At 36.8% G+C, this 27360-nt stretch overlaps 1 protein-coding gene and 1 long non-coding RNA gene across 10 annotated transcripts in view; one reads left to right on the forward strand and one right to left on the reverse strand.

Moving 5' to 3' along the window:
* Window positions 1–27360, forward strand: part of LOC127872723 (uncharacterized) — a 228067-nt gene that overhangs the window by 21594 nt on the left and 179113 nt on the right. The window lies entirely within an intron of this gene.
* LOC127872602 (uncharacterized) lies at window positions 1869–27235 on the reverse strand. 5 transcript variants are annotated; one of them, XM_052415939.1, is made up of 2 exons: window positions 27134–27208; window positions 1869–3368 (listed from the first exon to the last, which is right to left on the reverse strand). In XM_052415939.1, exon 2 carries the CDS (start codon window positions 3354–3356, stop codon window positions 2178–2180), a length of 1179 nt encoding a protein of 392 aa, XP_052271899.1. In that variant the 5' UTR covers window positions 3357–3368; window positions 27134–27208; the 3' UTR covers window positions 1869–2177. The 5 variants fall into 5 exon arrangements, 4 of the variants coding, with proteins under 4 accessions (XP_052271899.1, XP_052271905.1, XP_052271912.1 ...); XM_052415945.1 differs by lacking the exon at window positions 27134–27208 and adding an exon at window positions 19099–19270; XM_052415952.1 differs by lacking the exon at window positions 27134–27208 and adding an exon at window positions 18480–18572.

Raw genomic sequence — 27360 nt, forward strand, 5'->3', positions numbered from 1 at the left:
GTCAAATGATTTGAAAATCTCACAATGAACTACATAGTAATGGCCCGGACACGTTCATTTTGGCCATTTTTGCCCTTTGAACTCAAAGTGTGATATTGACCTTGGAGATATCGACGTAATTCTTTGGCGCGACAAACCGTCCAATCATGATGAACAAATGTGCCAAATGATTCTAAAATCTTACGATCAACGAAATAGTTATAGCCCGGACAAGCTCATTTATGGCCATGTTTGACCTTTGAACTTAAAGTGTGACCTTGACCATGGAGATATCGACGCAATTCTTTCGCGGGACACACCGTCCAATGATGGTGAACACATGTGCCGAATGATTTTAAAATCTCACAATGAATGACATAGTTATGGCCCGGACAATCTCATTTATGGCCATTTTTTTATCTTTGAACGCAAAGTGTGACATTGACCTTGGAGATATCGACGTTATTCTTTCGCGCGACACACCTTCCAATGATGGTGAACAAATTTGCTAAATGATTTTAAAATCTAACAATAAATGAAAAAGTTATGGCCCGGACAAGCATTTGACATTTGAACTCCAAGTGTGGCATTGACCTTGAAGATATCGACGTACTTTTTTCACACGACACACCGTCCCATGATGGTGAACAAATGTACCAAGTCATTTTAAAATCTCACAATGAATGACATAGTTATGGTCCGGACAAACTTTTCATTTAAAACACACTAAGTGACCCTCTGACCTAGTTTTGACCTGGCATGACCCATATTCAAACTTTAACTAGACATTTGTGACAACGTTTGGTGAAGATCGGATGAAATTTCGGGACCGACCAACCGACAGACCGACAAAGTGACTCCTATATAGCCCCCATATCCAATGGTAATGGGGGTATAAAAAGTAAATGTCTGTAAAAGAATACATATTTCATCTTGTTTAAACTTTAATCATCTTTACTGCATCTGTACACACCGACTGCATGCCCATATTTGGAAATCTGAATGAATTATGGAACTTTGATATACCCCAGGGGTGCAAATAAACTGGACAAAAACCGAGCGTGGTAATGGTTTTGAAAAAAATCAGTATATTTTTTTTTAAAGCACGGAAAGCCTACCTAAAAATGTGCATGTAGTTCAGTGAAATGATGCTGATTAAGAAAATAATACATTAGATTATATTTGGAAAGTTGCCCATGATGGATGCGCTACCTTAAACGGCGATCGTTGTCTGTCTATAAAAAAAAACATGGACATGAACTTCGATTATACGTAACTAACATTATGAAAACATGATCAAAACCTTAAAATTTATTTGGATAATTATTGCCGTATAATAGAAACAAACATAAAGGCTACACAATACTGAAACAGAATGACTGGTATATGAATACATAAATGTTCGAAATAAATAAATTAATAATTTCAATATGGTAATAAAACAAAATATCTCGGTAGTTCAACAAACGCTTGACTGGCAAGAAATTTTCCACTAAAGGTTTTTTTAAACATGCAAACGTCATAAAATCTACTAAATACAGACTATGCTATTGACACAGCATCTAAGAACTCGCTTTTTGCGCAAATATTTATACTTTAGATTGATGTTTTGTTAAGAGGAAATTTCATGGATTCATAAAATGTGACGATGATCTTAAATTCGAGGATTAGAAAAAGTATCTGATGTTAGACTTCGGCACTGAACTTCCGTTTGTCATTTCATTTCGTGGGTGAGAACACCAACCGAAATTCACGAAATTAAACGACAATCCGAATAATAATATTGGTTTAACAGTATACACGTTCGCCCCCTTATCTTGAATAGGCTCTCCATTATCGAACATTAAACAACTACATCTAAACAGTTCACGAAGTTACTTAGCGCTATCAAGCAAACACGCTTTTGTGATAACATGAAAAACGTTTTTTGAATGATTCAATTTCAAAGCCAATGGTTATTCTGGCAGAAAATACAACCTAATATCTGGATGTTGACATTGACAAGTATTAAATTCTACTTTGATGAATAAACAGGTCGCCTTTATTTCATAGTCAGTTAAGACTCCTTTTGACAATTTTTCCCCTCAAACACTATTTTACCTTATAAACATTTAAGCTAGTACCACTTGAATATCTTTTAAATGTCTAACTGCATACTTGCCAGGCACATTTCTAAAACTCGGAAATCTATTAATTTTTTAGCGACCTGCAGCCGCGTTCTGGAAACCCTCTGCGTAGTGTGAAATAGGGACGCTTCTAATGTAAGGGGCTTCGACGATTAGTTTTCCAGCATCGGAAAAGAACGCCTTAACCGAATAGGGATCTACCGTTTCCGGTAAATGTATTTCCCTGTTTAGTTCCTTCGTGGAGGTTCGATTCCCCAATTTTTCCTCGCGTCGGGCGGATATGACAAGCCGCTTATCAACGGTTTTCACGGACAGCTCTTCTGGCGCGAAATCCTCGATGTCGACGTCAACCTTGAATTTCCGCTCACCCTCGTAGACGTTGCTGAACGAACTGGAAGAAGCCTGTGGTGGCGGTGGTGGGCTCGCGTACTGGATTGGCTGGGCGGCGCCATAGGGTGGGCTTTGAGAAGGTGCAGACGATGCTATTTGTGTCGGCGCAAACTTCTGTTGTTGCATGGTCGCCGGTGTTTGAGGCTGACCTGAAGCGCCCGATAGGAAAGTTGTGAAGGTCGACGAATGCTTTTGTTGTTGTTGCTGCTGCTGATTCTGGATATTCTGCTGGGCGGCTTGTTGACCCGGTGGTGGCGTATTGCGAGCGGGGGCGCTTGCCACCGAGTTCGCCGTGCTGTTCTGGATAATATGCTCAACAGGCGGTGGTGGTGGTCGAATCCCGGCGTCTTTTATGGCGCCACCGTACTGCGAGGGCATCGGTGCCTCAACAGTTAGGATCCCGTCGGTGGAAATCGAACACTGGAGATTCATCGGATCGATTTCACGTGGTATATCCACCTCACGACTGTACTCGCGGCTCATGCTTTTACCATCGGACTTCTCCTCGTGTTTCGCGTGCACCATGAGCTTATTCGTGTCAATTTTCACACTAACCTCTTCCGGCTTGTAGGTATCAACATTAAAGCGGACGCGGAACACAGGTCTGCCTTGTTCGTCTCTCTCAATAACACCCCGCGCTTCGTCCCTTAAACTTTCACCCATTTTGAACTTGTCACTGATCGACTCGAGGCGGCCGTTGTCGTCTGGCTTCAAAGTAAAGAAGTCTTTGCGCATGCGCTCTATCTCGTCCTCCCACTCGCGGCGACGGCGTTCCAAGTCGCGTTCCATGTCGCTCCACACTCGGCCCTGGCGTTCAGCGAAACTGAGATCGTCCTTAAAGATGGGGATTCTCTGCGCCATGGCAGGTTAAGTCTGGAAACAAAAGGGTGGAAATATATAGTACTATAAATATATCCGAGAATTACCAAGAAAAGTTTGAACTCCGATTTGACCAGTATGAAATTATGAATGTCGGCTTAGCCAAATTACAAAAAATAAAAAAGATGTGTTTGTGAAACACTATGTCCCCCCATACATTTTACCTTTGACCTTGAAGGAAGACCTTGACCTTTCACCACTCAAAATGTGCAGCTCCATGAGATACACATGCATGCCAACTATCAAGTTGCTATCTTCAATATTGCAAAAGTTATGGCCAATGTTAATGTTTGACGCAAACAAACCAACAAACAGAGAAGGCAAAAACATTTTAAAACAAGAGCTGTCTCCACCCAAACGCTTTTTCAAAAACTAAAAGCAGATTTCGAAACCTAAACGCTGACCCTAAGTTCAAGGTCAAAGAGGTCAAAATTTGTGTGCGTGTGAAAAGGCCTTGTCCATATACACATACTAAATATGAAGGTCAAAATCAACATAGAAGTTACCAGCATTTTTCGAAACCGAAGAGTGCGACAGACGGACAGACGGACAAAAAGACGGACGGATAGTGCGACTGCTATATTTCATCCTACCGGGGGCATAAAAAAGTAAAGTTTTGATATAGGACAAAAACAATCCAACATGCACAACTTCGTTACATAAGGAAAAAACTCAATCTTTCGATGGTTCAAGGGCCGTAACTCAGGAGTGTCTTAGTCAATTTGGCTGATTATCAAACTTCAGTGCTCCAGCTAGGCCTAAATCGAAGGGCGCCGCGCCCTGCCCTCCCGAACCTCCGCCCTGCCCCCCCCCCCGAACCTCCGCCTTGCCCCCCCCCCCTCCCCCCACCCCCCCCCCAAAAAAAATTTTTTTTTTTTTTTTTTTTACATATGATTATTCATAAATCTCTTAATACATTGTAATTACTTTAATCCTCATTGTAGACATTATACTGAATGGTTTAATAATAATGGGAATAATACAATTATTTATAACATATAAATTCACATGCAATAGGAAGCATTCCAGAAACACCCGCGCGCTCGTACGTGCCCTTTTCACAAAATACTGCGCGTCGAAAGTGCCCTTTTGACAAAATACTGCGCGTCGAAAGTGCCCTTTTGACAAAAAAGCCCCCCCTGCCCTTTTCAAATCCTAGCTGGAGCACTGAAACTTGACCTAGATCTTATGACCTTACACATTTTCATGAAGTGTGGCAGAGATCCTAAGACATTGGCTCGAGTTATTGAGCTGAAACAAGAAAAAACACGATTTTTTGATGATTCAAGGGCCGTAACTCAGGAGTGTCTGAGTCAATTTGGCCGATTATCGACCTTGATCTAGATGTTTTTGCCCTACACATTTTTATGAAGTGTGGCAGAGATCCTATGACATTTGCTCGAGTTATTGAGCAGAAACGAGCAACTACCCAATTTTACGATGCTTCAAGGGCAGTAACTCAGGAGTGTCTGGGTCAATTTGGCCGATTATCGAATTTGACCTAGATGTAATTGCCTTACACATTTTCTTGAAGTCTGGTGAAGATCTGATGACAGTTGCTTGAGTTATTGAGCGGAAACAAGAAAAGTAAAAACAATTTTACGATAATTCAAGGGCTGTAACTCAAGAGTGTCTAGGCCAATTTGGCCGATTATCGAACTTGACCTAGCTGTTATTGCCTTACACATTTTCATGAAGTTTGGTGAAGATCTGATGACAATTGCTTGACTTATTGAGCGGAAACTAATCCGGACGGACGGACTGACTGACTGACGGACGGTGCGATTTTAATATGCCCCCAGAACCTATGCAGGAAACGGACTCGAGAGCGTTTATATAAGCCTAGGGCTTTCGATGCAATCGAGCTAAAATAAATAGGTTTAAACTAAAGATTAAACGGTTATTTAAACACACAAGTTTCAAACATTTAAATATTAAAATAAATGACAAAACAGTAACACACACATATTACTTCATAACATAAACGTTTAACAAGAATGAGTCATTTACTCACTATCGCGAAGGAGACAGTCCGATAAACGCAGTTTGAGACATTATGTGTTACATTAGCGCCAGTGAGTCTTTACAACCACAGGAAAACAAAGCAATCGCCAAACATCCTTTTATCTGCTTTACTTATCGTTAACTTTCATTAGAATATATGGGTAACTGTTATGTCTCTTTCTTTAAAATATTTTAGCTTCAGCATACAAGGTTCCAACTATACGTTCCATACAAGGAGAATATAATCTGCGCCGTAATGAGCAACAGCTCGGTCATCATCCAAAACCCGTTTAACCTTTTAGCGCGTTCCATGACGACACGTTAATTATTTGTGGCAGGTAGTTTTTAAGATGCATGTCAAATGATGAAGGTACAGTATGTAAAAGGTCGACAAACGCGCGCTCACACGAACGAACATAAAAAGCAGGAGTAGTTTTAAACAAAACGATCGCAGGACAGCGGCTGAAGTCATAGGCCTCTCTCTGAGAAAAGGGGGTTTAATCCATGTGATAAAAGTGTCGTGCCACATTAGCATGTGCATTCCGCATATGCTAGTCAGGGACGAGACTTTCCTCTTTTATAGTATTTTTCGTTTAACCCATTTATGTCTAGCGTCTAGAAAAAAGGCCTTGGCAAACAGCGTAGAAATCATCTAACTATAGAAATAAGTATACCATATATCCCTAATTTTGGAAATAACTTGATCTAATTTAGAAGATGGGAGAGTCCATTAGGCATAAATGGGTTAAATGAAGACTCTTCTTAAAAAAAAATTTGTTACGGCGAACAGTGTAATGCCTGTTTAGCATGGGCACTATGTGGTGACACTTAACTCTTTTAGTGCGGGAACCGAATTTTGAAGGCCTTTGCAAACAGTTTGGATCCAGATGATACGTCACAGAACGTGGCGTCTCATCTGGATCCAAACTGTTTGCTATTCTGATAGTATTCTTTGAAAAAAAAATCGAAGAAAATGCTGATTTTAGAAATTCAGCAGACGACATTTTAGCAGACGACAAATTTCCCAGCATGCAAAGGGTTAACAGAGCGCGACTCATATTGACTATGAATGTGTCGGTTAACACGTGACTAGTGACACGCATTGCGCCAAGCAAAAGCCACCAATTTACAATGATGCCCAGTGACAAACGACTAGAACTAATAAGACCATTTCTCAAGGTTTTGACGTGATGACAAACCCTGCATTGAGATGTCTTTCCCCAAGGGTAGGGCGATGACGCGTGCCTATTTTACTTTATCTTGTTAGCGCTTTAAGTCCATTGTTTAACGGACACTATACATGCACATACAATGCTGCATGTATATTTGACGTTTCGCAATAAATTAAAAGTGTTGTCACATAATGGTTTGGTATATGGGAACAACACATGCAGATTGCATTTACCTCGACAAAAACCACTGTTAATAAAATCAGTCGTATTGGACACCATGTGAAACTAAATATAAAAAAACACGGTCAAAAAAAAAGTAAGTGTTACTCGTAGTAAATAAGTAAATAAATAATAACGCATTATTAAAGCTGCATGTCTAAAGTTCATTCAGGCATACATCTATTCCCATTTTGCAAACTCCAAATGCGTCATTGTCAGTAATTCAGTTAAAAAACAAAACTAGATCTTATAAAATATAATTATTGTACAACTTGATTATCTAGAAAGTATATAAAGTTCATTCATCAAAGTAAAGAAATTGTCGAGCAACTGCCGTCTTCTAGTGAATTTCATTTTATTTCCAATAAGTATAAAATATAAACACTGCAGATTTGTTCCTTGAAAAATGGTATATCTTTCATTCTGTTAGAGGTTGAAAATATTCAAACGTTAACCCATTTATGCCTAGCGTCTAGAAAAAAGGCATTGGCAAACAGCGTAGACGCAGATGAGACGCCGCATGATGCGGCGTCTCATCAGGGTCTGCGCTATTTGCTTAAAGAATTTCTGTAAGAAATATTCTAAATATAAAAATAAATATACTAGACATCCCTAATTTTGGAAATAAATTGATTCAATTTAGAAGGATGGGACAGTCCACTAGGCATAAATGGATTAAATCGACCGATAGCATGCGATTTTCCAGAAGCTTAATTTTCGCTAAACGCCACCAAGAACTTAATTATCCTTGTAGCGAGATTTTTGTAGCGAGATCCTCTTCCAATATTTCTTGCAGCGTCGAAGAATTATCGATATATGCGTACACATGCAAATAATCGAGGCAGTCTGGCAATCTCATCTTAACCGCTGGTAACATATTTCTGTCGGGGAGCTAACAAGCCAAAGAAATGAATATACCGAATGTCTTCTACCGATGGTAACAGATTTCTGTCGGGGAGCAAACAGGTCAAAGAAATTAATTCACCGAATGTCTTCATTTGGTGATAGAAATCAGTTAAAAGTTAAAACGGACTAAAATAATTCATCAAACCCTTGTGTTAAAGTGCCAATAAGCGCGCTTGTCCCGACTTTTATTCCTGTAATCTAGTATGGGCTAAACTAGGGATTCATCTCTCAATAACTTGTTTTGTCGAACTGAAAATTAAGGCGACCGAATTTAACCACTGAACCCTCTTTTTCCAAAGACTAAATACTGTAAGCAAGGTGCAGAATCAACGGGGTTTTCGGAGGTTTACACACGCGCTGGACAGAATTTAAACAAACCTTTAAGAACTTTATTTTTGCAAATATCTCAAATAATTGAAATTCATTTGCAACATATTTAGTGCATACATGAACTGTTTTGCGGTTTATGCCGATATCAAAACGTATATGGTTTATTCAAGATACATTAGACATTACAGTCCATGAGTACACATGTATGTTAAATATATTTATACAAACAAAATGCGTGCAAGTGGTCATCAATAAATACAAGTTCATGGCATGATTGATCATATTCAAACTATATTATGTTCTATACATAAATTGTTAAAAGGATACATGTATTTCAACATAATGTTAACATAAATAGCGCTATTGACAGCGAGAAGTAAACTTTTCTGACATGTAACTTACTCAAAATAATATTTATAGACATTTCTTTGAATAAATGCTTTATGAACATAATTTGCTAAATTTCTGTTAATTGTTTGGTTTTCAGATTGCATTAACTCTATAAATTTTGGAATATTTGGTCTTTTCTAGTAATATTGCTTTATGTAATTTTTTCTAATATCATTGTATAAGGAACATTCAAACAAAAAATAAAATTCATCCTCCAAGACATTGCAATGTTGACATTTTCTTTCCTGGACTGGTATAGATTCTGGTTTATGCCATCTGCCTGACTCTATTTCTAATCTATCAGAGGATACTCTTAGTCGGCACAGACTAAACCTAAACATATCAATAGTAACATCATTTAAATAAGGCTGGAATTCAAATTTACAAAAAAAGATTATAACTTACTGCTCTTGATGAATTACTCAGTTCAGACATCCAATTTTGTATAAAAGCATCATTTAGCAAGAGATAAAAAGCACTATAAGAGTACATCATTGAATACGTCTGAAATCGGTGACAAAATTTCACGTTGCGTGGAGCATAACCGTACACATGTAAATGAATGCAGTACACAATGAATTTTTGAACAAAAACAGATGCATATTTAATACAATTATTCTAATGTATTTTACGCTGCCATAAGCAGCATAAAAATCCGTCTTTTATGCACTAGTTGAAACTTTTACGAATTTTTAAAAAAAAAAGATTCTAAAACAGCACCTCTTATCGGTTCCCACAAAGTCACGTGATCCTGCACCTTGTTAAGCTATTCCATAAGTAATCATCACTAACCTTACTATTTTAAGTGTCTCACTTCGACCCCACTGGATCATCTGAATGCCAGTATCAATATGAACAGTGGACTAAACCAAACAGATCAATATCAAAGTAATTATCACTTAATAAATTCATTCACACATGTTTATATGCGTACATTGCTAAACATTGAATAAACTTAAATTGTTGAAATGCCAACATCTTACATAGTAAGTTCACGTGTTTTCGTTTGATGGGTAGACATGTCCTGTATCTCCCGACAATAAAAAATGGCGAGCGACTCAACCCATTTACGCCAAGCGTCTAGAAAAAAGGCATTGACAAACAGCGTAGACCCAGATGAGACGCCGCATGATGCGGCGTCTCATCTGGGTCTTCGCTGTTTGCTTAAAGGAATTTCTGTAAAAAATATTCTAAATATAGAAATAAATATACTAAACATCCTTAATTTTGAAATAAATTGATCCAATTTAGAAGGATGGGAGAGTCCATTAGGCATAAATGGGTTAAGCGATAATTATCAAATAATTGAAATTGATATCATATTATGACGCGCATGTCTCAGATAAGATTTAACTTTTGGTGTATAACTGGAGAGTTCTATCAAATTTGCACGGTGAACTATACTACACAAAATTTGATAGGGGTCACTTTTTATTTTCACAGTATCTTCAATTTAATTTAATTTAAATTGTTATTTTGCAGGTTTTGATATTAGAATGTGTTTTTGATTTTATTTTTATGCATCGATTTATCATTGATGCGTGACGCTGGCTGAATCTAGCTAGGGGTGATTTATAGCAAAATACTGTTTGAGCCATAGAGATAGGGCACATGACGGAAAGGGAAATCGATATAATAAGCTATTAGTAAGAATAAATTTGTAAAACATAACTGCCAATTTCAAAGTTCATAAATAGATGCTCCATGAATGTGCTGAAATACTAAGTATACAATGCACTGGGGCGTGCTTGTGAAGTGTTTGGTCTTTAAATATACTTAAATATGTTTACAACTCGATCGCAATAATTTGCTAGTTTATGCTTATGTATACACATACATGCAATTGCTGATCAATAAATTAGCGTCAAATTTCTAAATAAAATATAAGTTTAAGGTGCTTTATTTCTTATGGAACGCATTTGTTTGGAAGTACAAATAATGAATAATAAATGTTTTTACGATATATTTTTGTTCAATTTTGTAATAATGATAATTCGCTATTCTGAACCCCATTTGTTCATGCTTCACAAATGTATCTTTAAATATGGCCAATTTAGTTTCTTAACTGTAACAAATGAATGATTAAAATGACCACCAACATAATTTCAACAAGTTTTAATCACAATCATAGTTCAAAGAGATTTGTTTATTTTATAGGTGATTTTTAAAAATGGTTCAAAATGGGTTAATTAAACTATTTGGTGAAAATAGTCAAAGCGGCTTTCTTAAGAGTATGTGGCAATATTATTAAAATGTAAGATGTTCGTATGATATTTGCTTCTCTTTTCCCTTAAGAAGTTCTCTGGTGTAGAATAATCAGGTAACTGAATGCGCTACTCCTATAAATATGAGGTCGATTGGGGTAGCTTACGTCTAATTATTTGGACTACTGATTGCGCAAAAGCTTTCCTATAAAGTATTTAACTCATATTTGGTTTAAAAATTAAAATGCTAATTTGACTGAAGGATCGACTCATATTTTGTCAAAATGCATTACTGTAAGTGAACCATCCGATCCAACATTGCTATGTTGTGGCAGGCGTGTAAACCGAGTATACGCACGGCGTACCAGGCTTGCAGGCGCGTTGTGATAATAATCATTCCAGAGCAATCACATACTGTTGCTGAACCGGCTGTGTGCAACAACAATACCGTGATATCATAACGATATACAAGCTGGATACTCATCAACAGAAAATCGCAACCAATTGGAAGAATTCACAATATCATATCGACAGCAGCGGGAGCGCTACAATTGTATTAAAATTGGCATGGACTTATAAATGAAGTATTTGATGATGCATAATTTCAAAAGCAAATTTTTCTAGCCTAAATACATTTCTTATTAAAAAATTCAAATTTTTAGTCTTTGTAAATATCTTTGGTCGAGTACTTTCACTCCATCACAAACGCGTAAATGATGGTTGCATATTTGGTTACACCCTCATACAACTAAATTTGTATGTTCATTCGCCATTTACATGTATATAAAATAAATATTATGTAGAACGATACTAAACCAACTGCAGTAATTTAATAACATAAATAAGACCCATTTTGCTGTTGTTGATTTTTTTTAAACAACAGAAAATTTAAAACTAGGCATGTGCGTCGTCTCATCGCATATTGAAATAATGAAGAAACTTATAAGCTATAAGTTATAACACATAACAAATTTAAACATACAAACATCTCACATAAAAAGTAATGAAACAGCAGTGATCGAGTTTATCAAGAGTTCTTATGCGTAGCGTTGATCTCAGAAAAAACGTCTATTAATGCTTTAGATTATGGGTAACACATGTTCAGCCTTACACGAGTTAGTTTCCGTCGTTCAATTATTAATAAATCTAAGGTTTTTATATTGATTCTGACACATTCCATTCTATGGTGTGGCATTTGAGTTTTTTTATTGTTATTCCATATATACACTGAATTAAAGCGCAATGTTTGTTTCAGTGTCCCTACAAAACATTAGACATTTAGATACGTACCTTAACCCTTTCTTACTCAGACGCAAAGTGAAAATGGCTATTTGCAAACAGCTTTAAACCAGAACAGCCTGTGAGTTACTCGCAGCCTGTTCAGGTTTTATGCTGTTAGCTACTCATCAGTATTTGAGGGTTGGAAATGAAGCCGTGAAAACATGAATATAATTATTAAGAAAGGACTTAAATTTAATTTGATTTTCTTAAGGACTTGAAATGTGTCCAAGTGCGTTTCTAAGTGGTAAAGGGCTAATTAGAGTATTGCCATCGAATAGTTTAGACAATAACCATAAATAAGGAGTTTCACAAATAAAACGCCGTGTAGTTAATGCAATGACTTTAATGCAAAATCAAATATCGTATTAACAATAAGATATCAAGTAAACAATAACTTTAAATGAAGAGTATAACAGCAAAAAGATCGTGTAGTTAAACCCTAAATAGATATTGGTTTAACTGAAATGTCGTGTACTAAAGTATTTAAAACAATAACCTTAAAATGAATAGTGCATAACTTAAATCTCGCGTAATTTAGACACTTACTTTAAAGTCATACATTTTTATTTTTGAAATATTGTTTAATTTAGATAATGACCTTGCATGGATAGTGCAAACACTAAAATATCGAATATTATTTACATGGAGAGTGTTTATGCCCGAACTAAAATATCGTGATGTTTAGACAACAACGTTAAATGAAGAGCGTTGTAACAAATGTCGAGAAGTTCAGACACAAGCGCTAAATAAAAATGTTGCAAACAAATGTCGAAATGTCGAGTAGCTTTGACAACAATACTAAACGAAGCGATTTATTAACAAACATCGAGAAGTTTAGACAACAACGCTAAATGTAGAGTGTTGTAATCAAATATCGAGAAGTTTAGACAACCCCGCTTATGAAGAGTGTTGTAACCAAACATCGAACAGTTAAGACAATTATTTTACATGGGGAAAATGACATAACGTATAGTCCAGACATTAACATAAAATAAATGTTATACAACTTAAAAAATCGATGCTGCAGCAAATGAAGACTGCGTAAACAAGTACATCGGTTATACGCATAAAATCACGAAAAACTAGACCTACAAAGCAGACAATCAGACAAAAAACAGCTACAACAACAAGATATTCATAGTCTACATCAACCAGCACTACAGTGCCGTACAAGATACACTTGATTTTCTGCCAACCAAAACGTTATATTGCTTACTTACTGGCTTGTAGAAACGTTGCGATATCCCGATCTTTACATAATATCACAATTCTTCAAGAACTATGCTATCAAATCCGAAAATAACACCACTTGCAAGGGTATCAAACAACAAGAATTAATACTGGAATATATTCCTCGTATGTTATGTTTGCATCGATTTATCATCCAGACGGAATTCGAAACTAACAGCAGACGATCAATATATGTTGCGGAGTTAGCTGGCAGTCATTAGTTACGAAGACGATAGCAACATGCTATCACACTCGGGCGCTTCACAGTCATTTACGGCTGATAGTATCTTTACAAACGCCATAATATAAACATTACTCTGTCTATGTTGTTTGTATGTGAAATATGTACAAAACGCTATTTACATTCGAAACTAAACCTTTACAGAAACACGTCTAGTGAACGCAATTTGATTTAAATTTCTCTCAATGGTTGGTACAAATTACAAGATATTGACGTGTATTTACCAGTCGCAGTAATGATTGTAAAGTCTCCAGGCTAAGTAATTGCTGTATATCCTTATTAACATTATAAAAGTGTTTACAATAAAGGCAAACATGGAGCATTAACCTCAAATCGACGCGCTAAGTAAATGTATTGCCTTAATCCGCAATTAAAATCAGATTTATGCAAATAACTTTTCCCATGTAACACACGTTTTAGGTCAATACATTTGGTTGTAATGTCAAAAGCTTTGAGAAGAAATACATCGCTTATAGATCATGTTAGCAACCACACAAACATTTGTAAACGTAAAGTGCAAAAAAAAAAACAACTAACGACGGTGAAAGGTCATTTTCCTCTTACTCTGCAAACTATGTATCGTATATGTCATAAGTTATAGCGTTAATGAAATAAAACAAATCTTGCATACTGAATTCATTTAAAGTAAGTTTGGCTTTTAAACGAGAGGTACACAGCACAAGTGAGCTGAACGTAGAACAAAGAAAGCCTGATATTGGAAAACAGTGAGTGGTATCGATTAAGTATGGACTCATTGAACCAGTGTCAAGTTTCTTTCACATTGGGTCGCCATTGTCTGCAAGGTCCTCAACCCATGTCCTCCATTTTCATCTTCAGTTGGGTATCAATTTTGAATATGTAAGAAAGCAAATACTCTCTGCAAATAGTTTATGAATGCTGTGGACTGATTTAACAACACAACGGAGAACAAGGACGAGGATTGTGACATCGAGATGAAAATCAGTAATTTAATATGTTGATTGTACCGTAGATTTTAGTGTAAAATATTCACTTCAAATTCAAAAATCATGACTAACGGTTTACTTTATCTCGATCAATTGTTCTAATTGAAAACATCTATGTTAAATATCATAATTAATAAGCATACACAGCAAACTGTATATAGTTCTGAACGATCTCACATTTCAACACCTCAAAATTCCCCAACGCGAAATTGAAACCGCTTATTTGGCAGCGCATGATCCAAACACAATGCTCTTTGAAACTGGTAAATTAGTCAACCACTAAATTGTACTAATTAGACCGGGACTGCAGCTCTGCAATTCTAAAGGCCATTTCTGGAGAAGAGCGCTTTTCCGTTGTTACTGCTCGCTGCATTGCAACTGGATACGATTTAAATAAAGTACCGAGACGAAAATTAACATTCATCATGATACATTGCATCGAAATGTTGTTGTCAGGCTATATTTTTTTATTTTACGATAATTTAACTTTAACCGACACCAACATCTTATTAACATATAAGAATATTTTCTAACGAATTAAATCGAATAAAACAAAGCGTATTAAGGAGATTAATGAATATGGCCCGGTCGTATTAATCACAGACATACAAGTATTATATAACTATATATCATGTGTTAGTCATCTACAATATTTTTTTTAAGAACACACGCACTCTTTCATAGTAGTTTAATTAAGCCATCTTTGAGTTAGTGTGTATTACTCATCCATGAGGGAAATTTTAAGACGTAATTTCATAGGGGGCGGTGTGTATGTATTTCTATGACTCATACGTACTACCGGTAACTCAAATGTCATACTTGCTGTGACGGGTTTAACCCACGGCACGAGCATCGTTCAAACATTTAAATGAGCACACAAATGCTCGTTTGACCAATGTATTGTACGTACTTACGGCACTGATTTGCGTTCTTTCAATGAAAAGAACAAAATGAATGTGCTATGTTTAGAGAAAGATGTTATGAAATAAATTGACGTAGTTGTAACTGGTTTCGAACATTCTTTGACAAATTGACGGATATAAGGTGGGTTCCACTGCCGATCCGATCAACTCGATCATCCCGATCACCGAAATTTACCGACCAAACCCGACCAAGCTCGACTAAAAAGGGTATACACGACAACTTCTCGACCTCTTGTCGATAACACACGACCCTCACACGACTCATTCACGACGTCCACTCAACCATCTTTCCGATTTCCGCTCGATCATCTCGACCTATACGCGAGCCTTATACGATCTCAGCCCGACGAAGTGGACCTCAGCTCGATCGCCACCAGATCTTCACACGACCAGATCGTGATGGTCGTACTACAGTCGTACAAAGCGATCTAAAATAACTCGGGTAGAGGGAGCGGATCGGGTACCGAGCTCGTGTATGGTCGAATAGCAATCGGAAAGTGATCGTGTACGGTCGAGTAGCCGTCGGGTAGCAGTCTAGTAAATCTGTACATCAAATCGAATAGAGGTCGAGTGGATCGTGTTGCGATCTGTCATAACTCGGGTAGAGGTCGAGCGGATCGGGTAGAAATCGTGTAAAAGATGTTAATTCGATCGCCACACGATTGCTTCACGATCAACTCGATCTTTTACTCGACTAATAAACGACCACTTCCCGAGCGCTTCTCGATCCATTTCCTACTCGACCGCTACTCGATATTTTTTGACATGTCAAAAATATCGGTTAGGAAGCCCGACCAAAGCCGACCTACCCGACCGCCCCCGACCACTCATGCCGACCGAACCAGACCAGTACCCAACCGCTTGGTCGGGCTTGATCGAGTTGATCTGATCGGCAGTGGGAACCCAGCTTAAGGTTAGCGACACCTATACATTATTAATATGGTCTAAGTGAGGCACTGTCTTACAGGTGACCAGGTTGCAGGATCACGTGACTCTGTGGGGTTTAAATTTGAACTTTAATGGAGGTAAACACACCGGTAAATGCGGCATTTTCGGCGTAAGCTGTATTAAGCCAGCTTTTCACCTCTCCTGACCATTGTAAGTGTCCAATAAAATTTCCCGCGGCTAGGTACGAATGAATACACTTCATTTATTCCATTGGCTGATTTGAGTATTCCACCAGAACATAGGAAACATATCCGCGTCTTTGTAACACTGTTTTACTGCATGAAACAATTTTATTTCTAATGAAAAGGCTTAATAGATAGAACAGTTTTACACTCAATTCTCGACATCAATACAGTTTCTGCGTGCACCTTTTATTTTCAGAGAATTACCAGCGCAACGCGTTTATATTTAAAGGCTATGTTCTTATATTGAGTACTTACTTCCATATTCTTGTCAACATGTTAACATGTAAAAGTATAAAGAGCAGTGGAAGCGAGGCCTCACTTTAATACATTGCATTTCAACCCGCGAGGTTTCGGGTCAATTCGCGGCCAGTGTATGAATGTCAGAGTTTATATACAGGTCATCACCGGAGTTCGCAACCAGTAAAATAATAGTTATATAATAAATACGCTATCCGTGAACTAGGTGCCCTGGAATTTTCTTTAGACCAGAAATATGTAGATTCTTAATGTGTTTTCAACAATACAATGATAAATACTATTTTTGATTAATTTAACAATAATTATTCCACCATATTGACCAAAGTATTAAGCATGAGCGCGATGATTATCGATACTGTTAATAATCGAGTTAAATAACAATGCCCGACAAACCACTAAAACAGGTTTGTTCAAAGAACGCGCCTATAAATACGGATACTTCTCGTGTGGCCGGTTGACTCGTATGTTTTAATTTCACTTCCATTCTTCTTTTGGTTTTCTGTTTTGTATCTATAGGTTTATGACCAGCAATATGTAATAATGTAAAATAAGCCGCGAAAACTCCGCGTAACATCTCGTACTGCGTGTGATGCAGCTAAGAACTGCACAGAAAAAAGACATTCGCTATCCTTGATCTCATCCATTGAACTATCAACGCCGTATATCTTTTTTAAAGATATTTCTTGTTAAAAATAACTTTTAAAATATTTTTTTCTCAAGAATTTCACCTAGTGCATAAAAAACAGGTTTTTATGTATCTTGTGAAGCTATAACATGTTAGATAGGTTCAGCACTCAGTATTACCATAAAACAATATGTTTTACTTCCCTTTTCAACGACCCAAACATAATGCATTTCAAAGTTGCTTGGTTTTCGTACATGCTTTTTCGGATGACAGATTAACATGGCCCAAATTAGCGGTAATGGACAGAGCAGAGAGGCGTTTCCTGACAGGTGACCGACAGATGGTTTTCTCATTAACCAAACCAGTGAACTAGAACTCGGTACGGTCATGAAGAAAAGCCTAGAAAAAGAACTTGTTCTCTTCGAGACATGAAACTTTCAACATTTTACAGCGTTCTTCGTTTTAGGGAGCAACCTTGCCCTAAGGAAAATGAATATTTCGTTAAAAACGCCATTTTTGTGTGAAATATGTGATATAATGTTACATAGAAAGTATAAACCATTCCACATCAGTTATTTGTAATTTCAGTACTGCAATTGCCATTCGCATGATGAACGCTATCGCATGAGGTATTTTCATCTACTTCCAAAAGCAACAAATAAGAACCACAATGCAAATAAAAAAAAACACTTTAGCAGCAAATACACATGCCGAAGCTTTACAATAATTCTAAGCATTTAATGGGAAATTAAAAATGAACCAAGTTTCAAGTTAACCCATTTATGCCTAGCGTCTAGAAAAAGGCCTTGACAAACAGCGTAGACCCAGATGAGACGCCGCGTGATGTGGCGTCTCATCAGGGTCTGCGGTGTTTGCTTCAACGATTTTTTGTAAGAAATATTCAAACTATAGAAATAAATATTCTAGACATCCCTAATATTGGAAATTCCAATTTAGAAGGATTGGAGAGTCCACTAGGCATATATGGGTAAAGCACTATATAATGAGTTTTTTTTATGTACTCGTATTTTGAACAGACTCAACATAGGCAAATGCTCATTTAAATTGCTTTATTAAAATTACACGTACGTTTCGATATTGCAACACAAACACTCGCTTTGATTTTCATGATTTCAAAGGTTCAATGGATACGTCGATTTTCACATTTTTAATTGTAATGTTCATGTTGAAGTTTGCGTATAGACTACGGATAAAATAGTTAACCATCATTTCAATCCTACAGTGTTGTTTACACCATGTTAACACTTAAATTGTTTTGCATCATTTAAATCCGCATACCGTAGATAGACGCTAAAACGAGTGCTTTACCGAGCCACAGTTTGTATTCGTATGCACATATACATTTTCCCATGCACTCCATAAAGTTCATTGAATCGAGGCAATCCAATCAGTTTCAAGTGGATTTGTAGAGATGTGGGGATGAAAAGAGATGGGAAAAGTGGCTTCCATAACAACGCATTGGGGTCGGTAGTGAATGTGAATGAAAAGCCACTGCAAGCAACAAAAAAGCGAAGTATTCCAGTAATTAGCTGAACATAGAAGAAGCATGTTACCAAATATCACTATGAATATAGTTGCAAAACTAAGTTGCAAGGGGAGGTAGATCAGCCAAAATGTCCTTGCAACTTGTGAACAAAAAGTAACTAATGTTTGTCTTCATGAGATCTTATTAAAACGGGCTTCTGGAATCTTGAACATACACAGTTAATCAAAAGCAAAAAATAATGATAATTGAAACTAATCGGTCGAACAATTTGAACGTATTTCTTATTCACATAAATATACAAAAATCACACGAATAACACACATAAACGTTACTTACCACCTGTAAAAATAAATCCTTAAACAAGAATGAATCGTTTTAATTGCCACAGATATTTATTTATTTATTTTTTTGAGAAATGTTCCCAAGTATATTATCAGAATATCACATGAATTTATTAACAGCTAATATCCGGAACATGTAAAGACAGTGAGGTACACAAACTTAATTTGGTACACCACGAGAGTTATCCGTATGCAATACTAGAGAGTCGAGATGAAAGCCGATGCAGCGTGGAGTCACGCTTGGAAAGACACAAGTGATGCTGGTGTAAAAGAATGTTGAGATGAATGAAATATTTCCGCGGTGAGAAGGTTCATTTCTTCGCCTCTCAGTTCCGCTTTAACCCATTTATGCCCACTGGACTCTCCCATCCTTCTAAGTTGTATCCACGTATTTCCAAAATTAGGGATGTCTAATATATTTATTTCTATATTTAGAACAATCCTTACAGAAGGTCATTTAAGCAAACAGCGTAGACCCATATGAGACGCCGCATTATGCGGCGTCTCATCTGGGTTTACGCTGTTTGCAATGTCCTTTTTTCAGGACGCTAGGCATGAATGGGTTTAAGCCATTTCATTGGGTGTGTTTGTTATTGCACTTAACACTAGATTCGGTTCGACCTCGCGTTCTACTGTGCTTGCGTTAGATATAAGCTCATAATATACCATACCAATAAGGGTGTGCTTTAAAAGACGAGTTAAAGTATGTCTGACCTCCACGTACTTAGTTGACAACAAAGGGGTAAGACTACCATGAATTTTTGAATGAGTTGGACAAAGCAACAACAGCGCAATTACACGCAAATAACAAAAATAAAGTAATCAAAGACATCCTCGTTACGTTTATTTGAAAATATTGTTGGAATTGTAATTATTTTCATATTATTAATTTAATGACTAACTATTAACATAAACACGCGAAAGCCATATAAAGAATTCCATAGGAAGATATTATTAGATGTGTGTGGTCCATACCATCCCAGGATCCAGGATCTTAAATGGATCCTTTTTATTATGAACTACTTGCACCTCTAGAGTACTTTCCAGAAATCAAATATGCGACTCCTTATCTCGCACACAAGATTTTTTTCTTTTACCATCTAACTGTTTAATAATGTTAAATCTTTGATAGACTTTCAATAGCATGACCGGTTGATAGCATGGGCAGATGAGCTTGTTTTTGCGAACACAGGTTAATACTTTTCGACCAACGTTTGAAAACACTTTGAGGATTTATTTGATAATTTGCGACTCTGTAACGTAAAGTTCAATCTCAAAACTAAGTTGCAAGGGGAGGTAGATCAGCCAAACTTTATTTTCGTGTTAGCTTGTCAGACGCACGTTTTTTTTCTCAATTGAATAAGTATAGTCTGTGATAGAATCTTTCGGTTTGTGAAAACGCAATGATGTTTTTAACACTGTATAATGCTAACGTGATAAAGCATGATACAAACGATACATCAACTGCCCATTTACAATAAACAATAACATAATAATGATTGTCATGATGATTATGAAAGGATTACATTTAAATATCCTTATGATGTCGTCAATTAATATTTGAGAATGCTGCTCTTCCTTATGATTATAAGGTACAACTGTACCCTTATAGACAATCCATTTCATCGCACGCGCTACGATATTCTTTCAGTTTACACCATAGTGCGTGGTTAAAAAATTTGTTTAATAATAAGATGATTACACAAATGATTACGCACTGCGGCCCAATTATTGTTATGAACACCAAACATCGAACACAAGGTGGTGTTAATCAGTTAGCCTAGCGTTGAATACTTCAGTATTCGAGACAACGCATGTATTCAATGAAGGAATCAAATTGCAAATTTCCAAAGTTAACGTTCCGAAAATTCATGGAAACGATATTTATGACATCTCTATCAAGCTCTTATCTCGTGTTATCAGCCTTGCCAGTCCTGGCTTATCAACAAAGTAATCATGTTTTTCATAGGCAAAGAAAAAGCTGGACACGAAACACACGTGCGTCGTTATAACGTGCATGGAGTATTCCTGAATAACATATTGAGTCGCGTTCTGAGAAAACGGGGCATAATGCATGTGAGTAAAGTGTCGTCCCAGATTAGCATATGCAGTCCGCACAGGCTAATCAGGGACGACACTTTCATGACATTTTTCGTTTAAAATGAAGTCTCTTCTTATTAACAAAAATCCAATTTAGGCGGAAAGTGTCGTCCCTGATTAGCCTGTGCGGACTGCACAGGCTAATCTGGGACGACACTTTCCGCACGTGCATTAAGCCCAGTTTTCTTAGAACGTGACTTATAGCGATTCTGTTGGGTTATTTCCGCGTCATAAGAGAATGGATCTATGTCATATGCTGCCAGGGTTGCTTAACCTAGCTTGAGCCTGCGTCTTGTCAAGAGCTACTATGTCCGCGTACAAGACTACGAAACATTGAGTGACATTAATCAAGTTTTGCCTTGTGGACTCTCCCATCTTTCTAAACTGGATCAATTTATTTCCAAAATTAGGGATGTCTAGAAGATTATTTCTATATTTAGAAGTTTTCTTACAGAAATTCCTTTAAGGAAACAGCGCAAACATCGTGCGGCGTCTCATCTGGGTTTACGCTGTTTGCCAATGCTTTTTTCTAGACGCTTTGCATAAATGGGTTAAAGCGAGCGGCGTTGCTTCTGAGCAGGCTGAAATAGAGCCACGCAAGCCTCGTGAAATATAAGCAATATTTTCGCATGACGTGGCTTATTCGCGAATTAAGTGAGACGAGTAAAGATCAGTTAAATGTGTTGTCCAGTCCCCCCACCCACAAAAGATAATAAAAATAAAATAAACAAGAAATATCTTTAAAAAAGATATACGGCGTTGATTGTGGTTGAAGTTTATGGAAGGTAAAGATTTAAATGAATGAGATCAAGTTTAGCTAATATCTTTTTCTGTGCAGTTTTTAGCTGCATCAAACGCAGTACGGGATGTTACGCGGAGTTTTCGCGGCTTAGTTTACATTATTACATATTGCTGGTCATAAACCTATAGATACAAAAAAGAAAACCAAAGTCAACCGGCCACACGCGAAGTCTCCGTACATATTTTAAATATGTATACGCGCGTTCTTCGAACAAACCTGTTTGAGTGGTTTATCGGGAATTGCTACGTGTATTTGATTCGATTATTAACAGTATCGAGAATCATCGCGCTCATACTTAATACATTAGTCAATATGCTGCAATAATACATTAGTAAATATGATGGAATAATTCTTGTTAATTAATTAAAAATAATATTTATCATGGTATTGTTGAAAACACATTAAGAATCTATTATTGACATGCCATAAAATAATATCGTTGGATATCTTCATTTCACATCTTTCTGGTGGTAAAGAAAATTCCGGTTCACCTAGTTCACGCTATAGCGTCTTTATTATATAACTATTATATAACTGACCGCGAACTCCGAACAGCACAGAAGGTCTGACCTGTATATAAACTCTGACATTCAAACACACTAACCGCGAACTGACCCCTTATACCTCGCGGGTTGAAATGCAACACATTAAAGTGAGGCATCGCTTCCACTGCTCTTTATACTTTTACATATAACATGTTGACAGGAATATGGAAGTCAGTACTAAATATGAGAACATGGCCTTTAAGTACACAACGTTCTCGCGCTGAAAATCCTCTGAAAATAAAAGATGTACGCACAAACTGTATTGATGTCGAGATTGAGTGTAAAACTGTTCTATCTATAAAGCCTTTTTATTAGAGATAAAACTGTTTCATGCTGAACACGCAGTAAAACAGTGTTACAAAGACGCGGACATGTTTCCAATGTTCTAGTGGTATTATCAAATCAGCCAATGCAGTCAATGAAGTGTATTCATCTGTACTTGGCCGCGGGAAGTTTTATTTGAATTCTATTGGACGCTAACAAAGGTCAGGCTAAGGTGAAAAGCTGGCGTATACAGCTGACGCCGAAAAAATAAATGAATTAATACTGAACATGATTTGTTTACACGATAACATAACAAAATGCCCACCTTTTTCTGCGAAAACCTATTTGGAAACCAAACAACAAATTACACATGCATGTACAAGTATCTAAATTCGTTAATTTCATGCAATCTCTACGCATACGGTAACCACTTGCTAATATTACGTTTGTTTACTAATTCATAATTGCGTTACACGTGATATAAAAAAGATCAAACTGCAATAAAACTAACAAGTAAACGAGATAAATTGTATAATACCGGTACAACTTTTCCAAGTCAGAAATAATCAGGCTTTTATCATATAACCGTTAAAAATAAGTTTGAAACATGGGAAAACATACACTTATTTTTTCACATTTACGTCATCGTATTGCTATCTTAGAGAAAACAGAAGCAATAGTTATACATGTAAGACAATTGGGGTATGGGTTATTTCAAAAGCCTGAAAACGAGAGAGAATCCTGACACCATTTTTTAGAAGTTATTTTTGGATGCTCCGAAATAATTCCTGCCTTTCATCAGATGTTTATGTTTTTTCAAAGTTTGCAAAAATGTTGAATATGTGGTGATGAAAGATTGGTTCGAGAGAATATTTATGCCGCGTTTCTAGTTAACAACTGATAGGAACGCGAGCTGATTTTGGGTTCAGATAGTGGATATAATTATGGGCCTTAGCCTGAAGATTACTTATTAATCAGACCATAATTTGAGGCAAGGTAATATTTCGTTTTCTTTGACAAATCTACTGGTAAAAATAGTTATCAATTACGGTAAATGCCTAAATAGTTTGTATTGCACAAAATCCCCTTTCATCGTCTTAATTCGTTTAGCGCTATCAGCGTGTTGATAATTATTTTTATTTTATTGGTGTCGCCGCCTTCTCTGTGTGTTTGTGTGTATCTCGAAGATTTATGAGGTCCTTCCGAATCTTAGGCTGGATTCTGTAAGGACCCGGCGTGTGTCCTGGCACTCCGAGCTGATTAACTAGTTGACTCTCGAAAGTTGGGACGAAGTTTTAATCATAGCTGTAATTTCCAGCCGATTGTTTTTACTTAAACATTTTAAATATTAGTGTGGTTTTGGGACTGGGAGGAGAAGCCAGAGTACTCGGGGAGACCCACCAGTCCGGTATGGTGACCACCAATGAAGCTCACATGAATCCAGTCACGGGGATTGAACCCGGGTCGCTTAGGCGAGAAGCGCGTGTACCAACTACTGCGTTTACCAGACATCCGCCCCCATACATTTTCAGCTAAACATTAATGAAATGAGATTATTGCTTTTGAGTGCGCGCACAGGATAAAGTCACTGCACTGGAATTTCAAACGCGGCACGGCATCGGGAATGCGTAAACAGCTGTTCAAAAGCCTTGCACGTGACTCACCGATAAAACTTGACAAGTCTTCGTTCAGAAATGTATGAAGAAAATACCAGAAAGAAAAAGAAAACTTGAAGAGATAGAAGGCTCTTGAATTAACGTTTGAGTCAGTTACAAACAAACATTAAGTATTATGAGCAGTATGAAAAGAATACACGCGATCAGAAGGCCATAAACGCAGTGCGAATGAATTAGATACAATACACATGCAATTGACGTAGTAATAGCGTCATCGACTTTGCAAAAACACACATGTTTAATTGTTTTGTTGAGTAACATATAAAAAATGTAACCAATTTTGAAAAACAAACCTTGAAAAAGGCGAAATATAAAGGCGAAATATATAAGGAAAGAGTGAAACTTGTTCTTTGTCTTTTAACTTTCATCCGTACTAAATACGAAACTGAGTAGTGACATTCGAAGTTATAACGTCATTACTGCAAAAAGAAACCCATAATTGCAGTGAAAACGCGAAAGTCGAAATAATAACGCTATATACCGGTTGGCAGTAAGAACGTCATGGACGCAATAAATGCAATATAAACGCATCAGGATTTCCATGGTCACAGCAAGAACTAGATATACGTATTAAACACTTAACAAAGCAGCAGAAAGGCCAGATCTTCATCCATGGTGACCTCATAGGTACCCTGTGTAGCTAGGGCCCAGAACATTGGCGGTTACTTTTCTTAAATCGCGACGTCCTTTGGGTCCATGTTGAGCCCTTTAGTATGTTATTTTTATTTAATAATATTCAAAATGTATTAGATCTAGTTTGCTTTTCTGCTATTTAGAAGATTCTAACACCACGTGTTGTTGGTGCAAATCTATTATTGTTGTTTTTGGAGCCAATATATATAATATACGGCATTGAAACCCTTGACACGTTGGTATTTGCATAAAGACCGAATCGAATGACGACCACTTAATACAGTTTTTCAAACCCTCGCGAGTTTTATTACTTGGCTTGAACGTGATAAAGTCGTCCTACAATGCAAACATTCATAACATTTGCATTCGTGTATTCAAAAATCGAACGTCTATAATAAACTATGAAATATAATCGAAAATACGTTGTATTAACTAGACAGATATTTAAAGAAACAAGAGATGTGTTCATCAGAAACACAATGCCCCCTACTGCGCCGCTTTAAAATATTATTTTTTTACCTTTGACCTTGAAGGATTACCTTGACCTTGAACTTTCATCACTCAAAATGTGCAGCTTCATAAGAACGCCGCTTAGATTTTTTTTTGACCTTTGACCTTAAAGGATGACCTTGACCTTGAACTTTCACTCACAATGTGCAGCTTCATGAGATGCACATGCATGCCAAATATCAAGTTGCTATCTTCAATATTGAAAAAGTTATGGCCAATGTTAAAGTTTTCGGACGGACAGACGCCATTTATTTGACATTTGACCTTGAAGGATGACCTTGACCTTCACCTTTCACCACTTTAAATGTTCAGCTCCATGAGATACACATGCATGCCGAATATCAAGTTGCTATCTTCAATAGTGAAAAAGTTATGGCCAATGTTAAAGTGTTTGGACGGACGGACAGACGCCATATATTAGACATTTGACCTTGAAGGATGACCTTGACCTTCACCTTTCACCACTCAAAACGTGCAGCTCCGTGAGATGCACATGCATGCCAAATATCAAGTTTCTATCTTCAATAATGCAAAAGTTATGGCCAACGTTAAAGTTTTTTTTCGGACGGACGAACGGACGGACACACACACATACTGACATACTGACTGACGGACAGTTCAACTGCTATATGCCACCCTACCGAGGCAACACAATTTGAATGTCATAATATACACTGTGTTTAGATCTAGAATTTTCTACAACTAGCCGAGCTGTTTATTGCATTAATGTGTTTTCTTCATGAACAACGATCCAAAAGAAACGTGTGTATTTGCAAGAGTACGCATATGCCTGCATTTGGCATAGTTTCCCATCAATTATCGCAAGATCGACAAGAATGTTTATCAATATCTGACGCATATTGAGAAATTATCTTCGCCTTAAGATTGGTCGGTCAATATGAATTACGGTGTACCAGATTAATCCAAAAGCTTATACCAAATACAATTCAGTATATATTTTTTAATATTTCATATATAAAGGTTATTATTCGGATCATAACAATTAAGAAGTTTTGTTGATGTTCGGCTGAACATTTCCGGTATTGTAATAATTCTAGAGTGGTGTTTGATGTTGCGATTATCGTGATGTCTGTCAGATGATATCCAGTGATGATTGATGCTGATTGTGATGATCGTGATGCCAGATGAGGAGAAGATTGCTTTAATAATAATAATAATAATAATAATAATAATAATAATAATAATAATAATAATAATAATAATAAAAATAATAATATATAATGGTGGCTAGTAGTATGAAACTAAGTCTTTAAATGTATTCAGTATTTGTATAATTTCATAATTTATAACTAATATTAATTATATCAAATTATTATTATTATTAGTAGTAGTAGTAGTATCATTAATAATAATATTATTACATCATGACATATTCATTTTGATAAATCTATACTTGAAATACCAAACTTCCTGTATATAATGTAACAAAATTACGGCATACATCTTTGGTCCTACATTCTATAACGCCACTTCACCTACCTAAAGTTTTTGCCATTTTATCCTTGCTGTTTAAAATCCACGGTGAAAATGAAACAGTTCCCCGCCACTCTCCCTCTCACTCTACCTGGCGGCTCCCAAAACTTTGACAGCAAGGGCAAATAGAAAAAAATATTGGGATATTGAAGCTTATTTACACTTTTCTAGTTTGGATTGTCAACCTTTATTGCCTTGACGTATTCACCGTTTAATTATACCGGTCAAACAAA

The sequence above is a fragment of the Dreissena polymorpha genome, chromosome 1 (genome assembly GCF_020536995.1).
Source record: "Dreissena polymorpha isolate Duluth1 chromosome 1, UMN_Dpol_1.0, whole genome shotgun sequence".
NCBI classification, from domain to species: Eukaryota; Metazoa; Mollusca; class Bivalvia; order Myida; family Dreissenidae; genus Dreissena; species Dreissena polymorpha.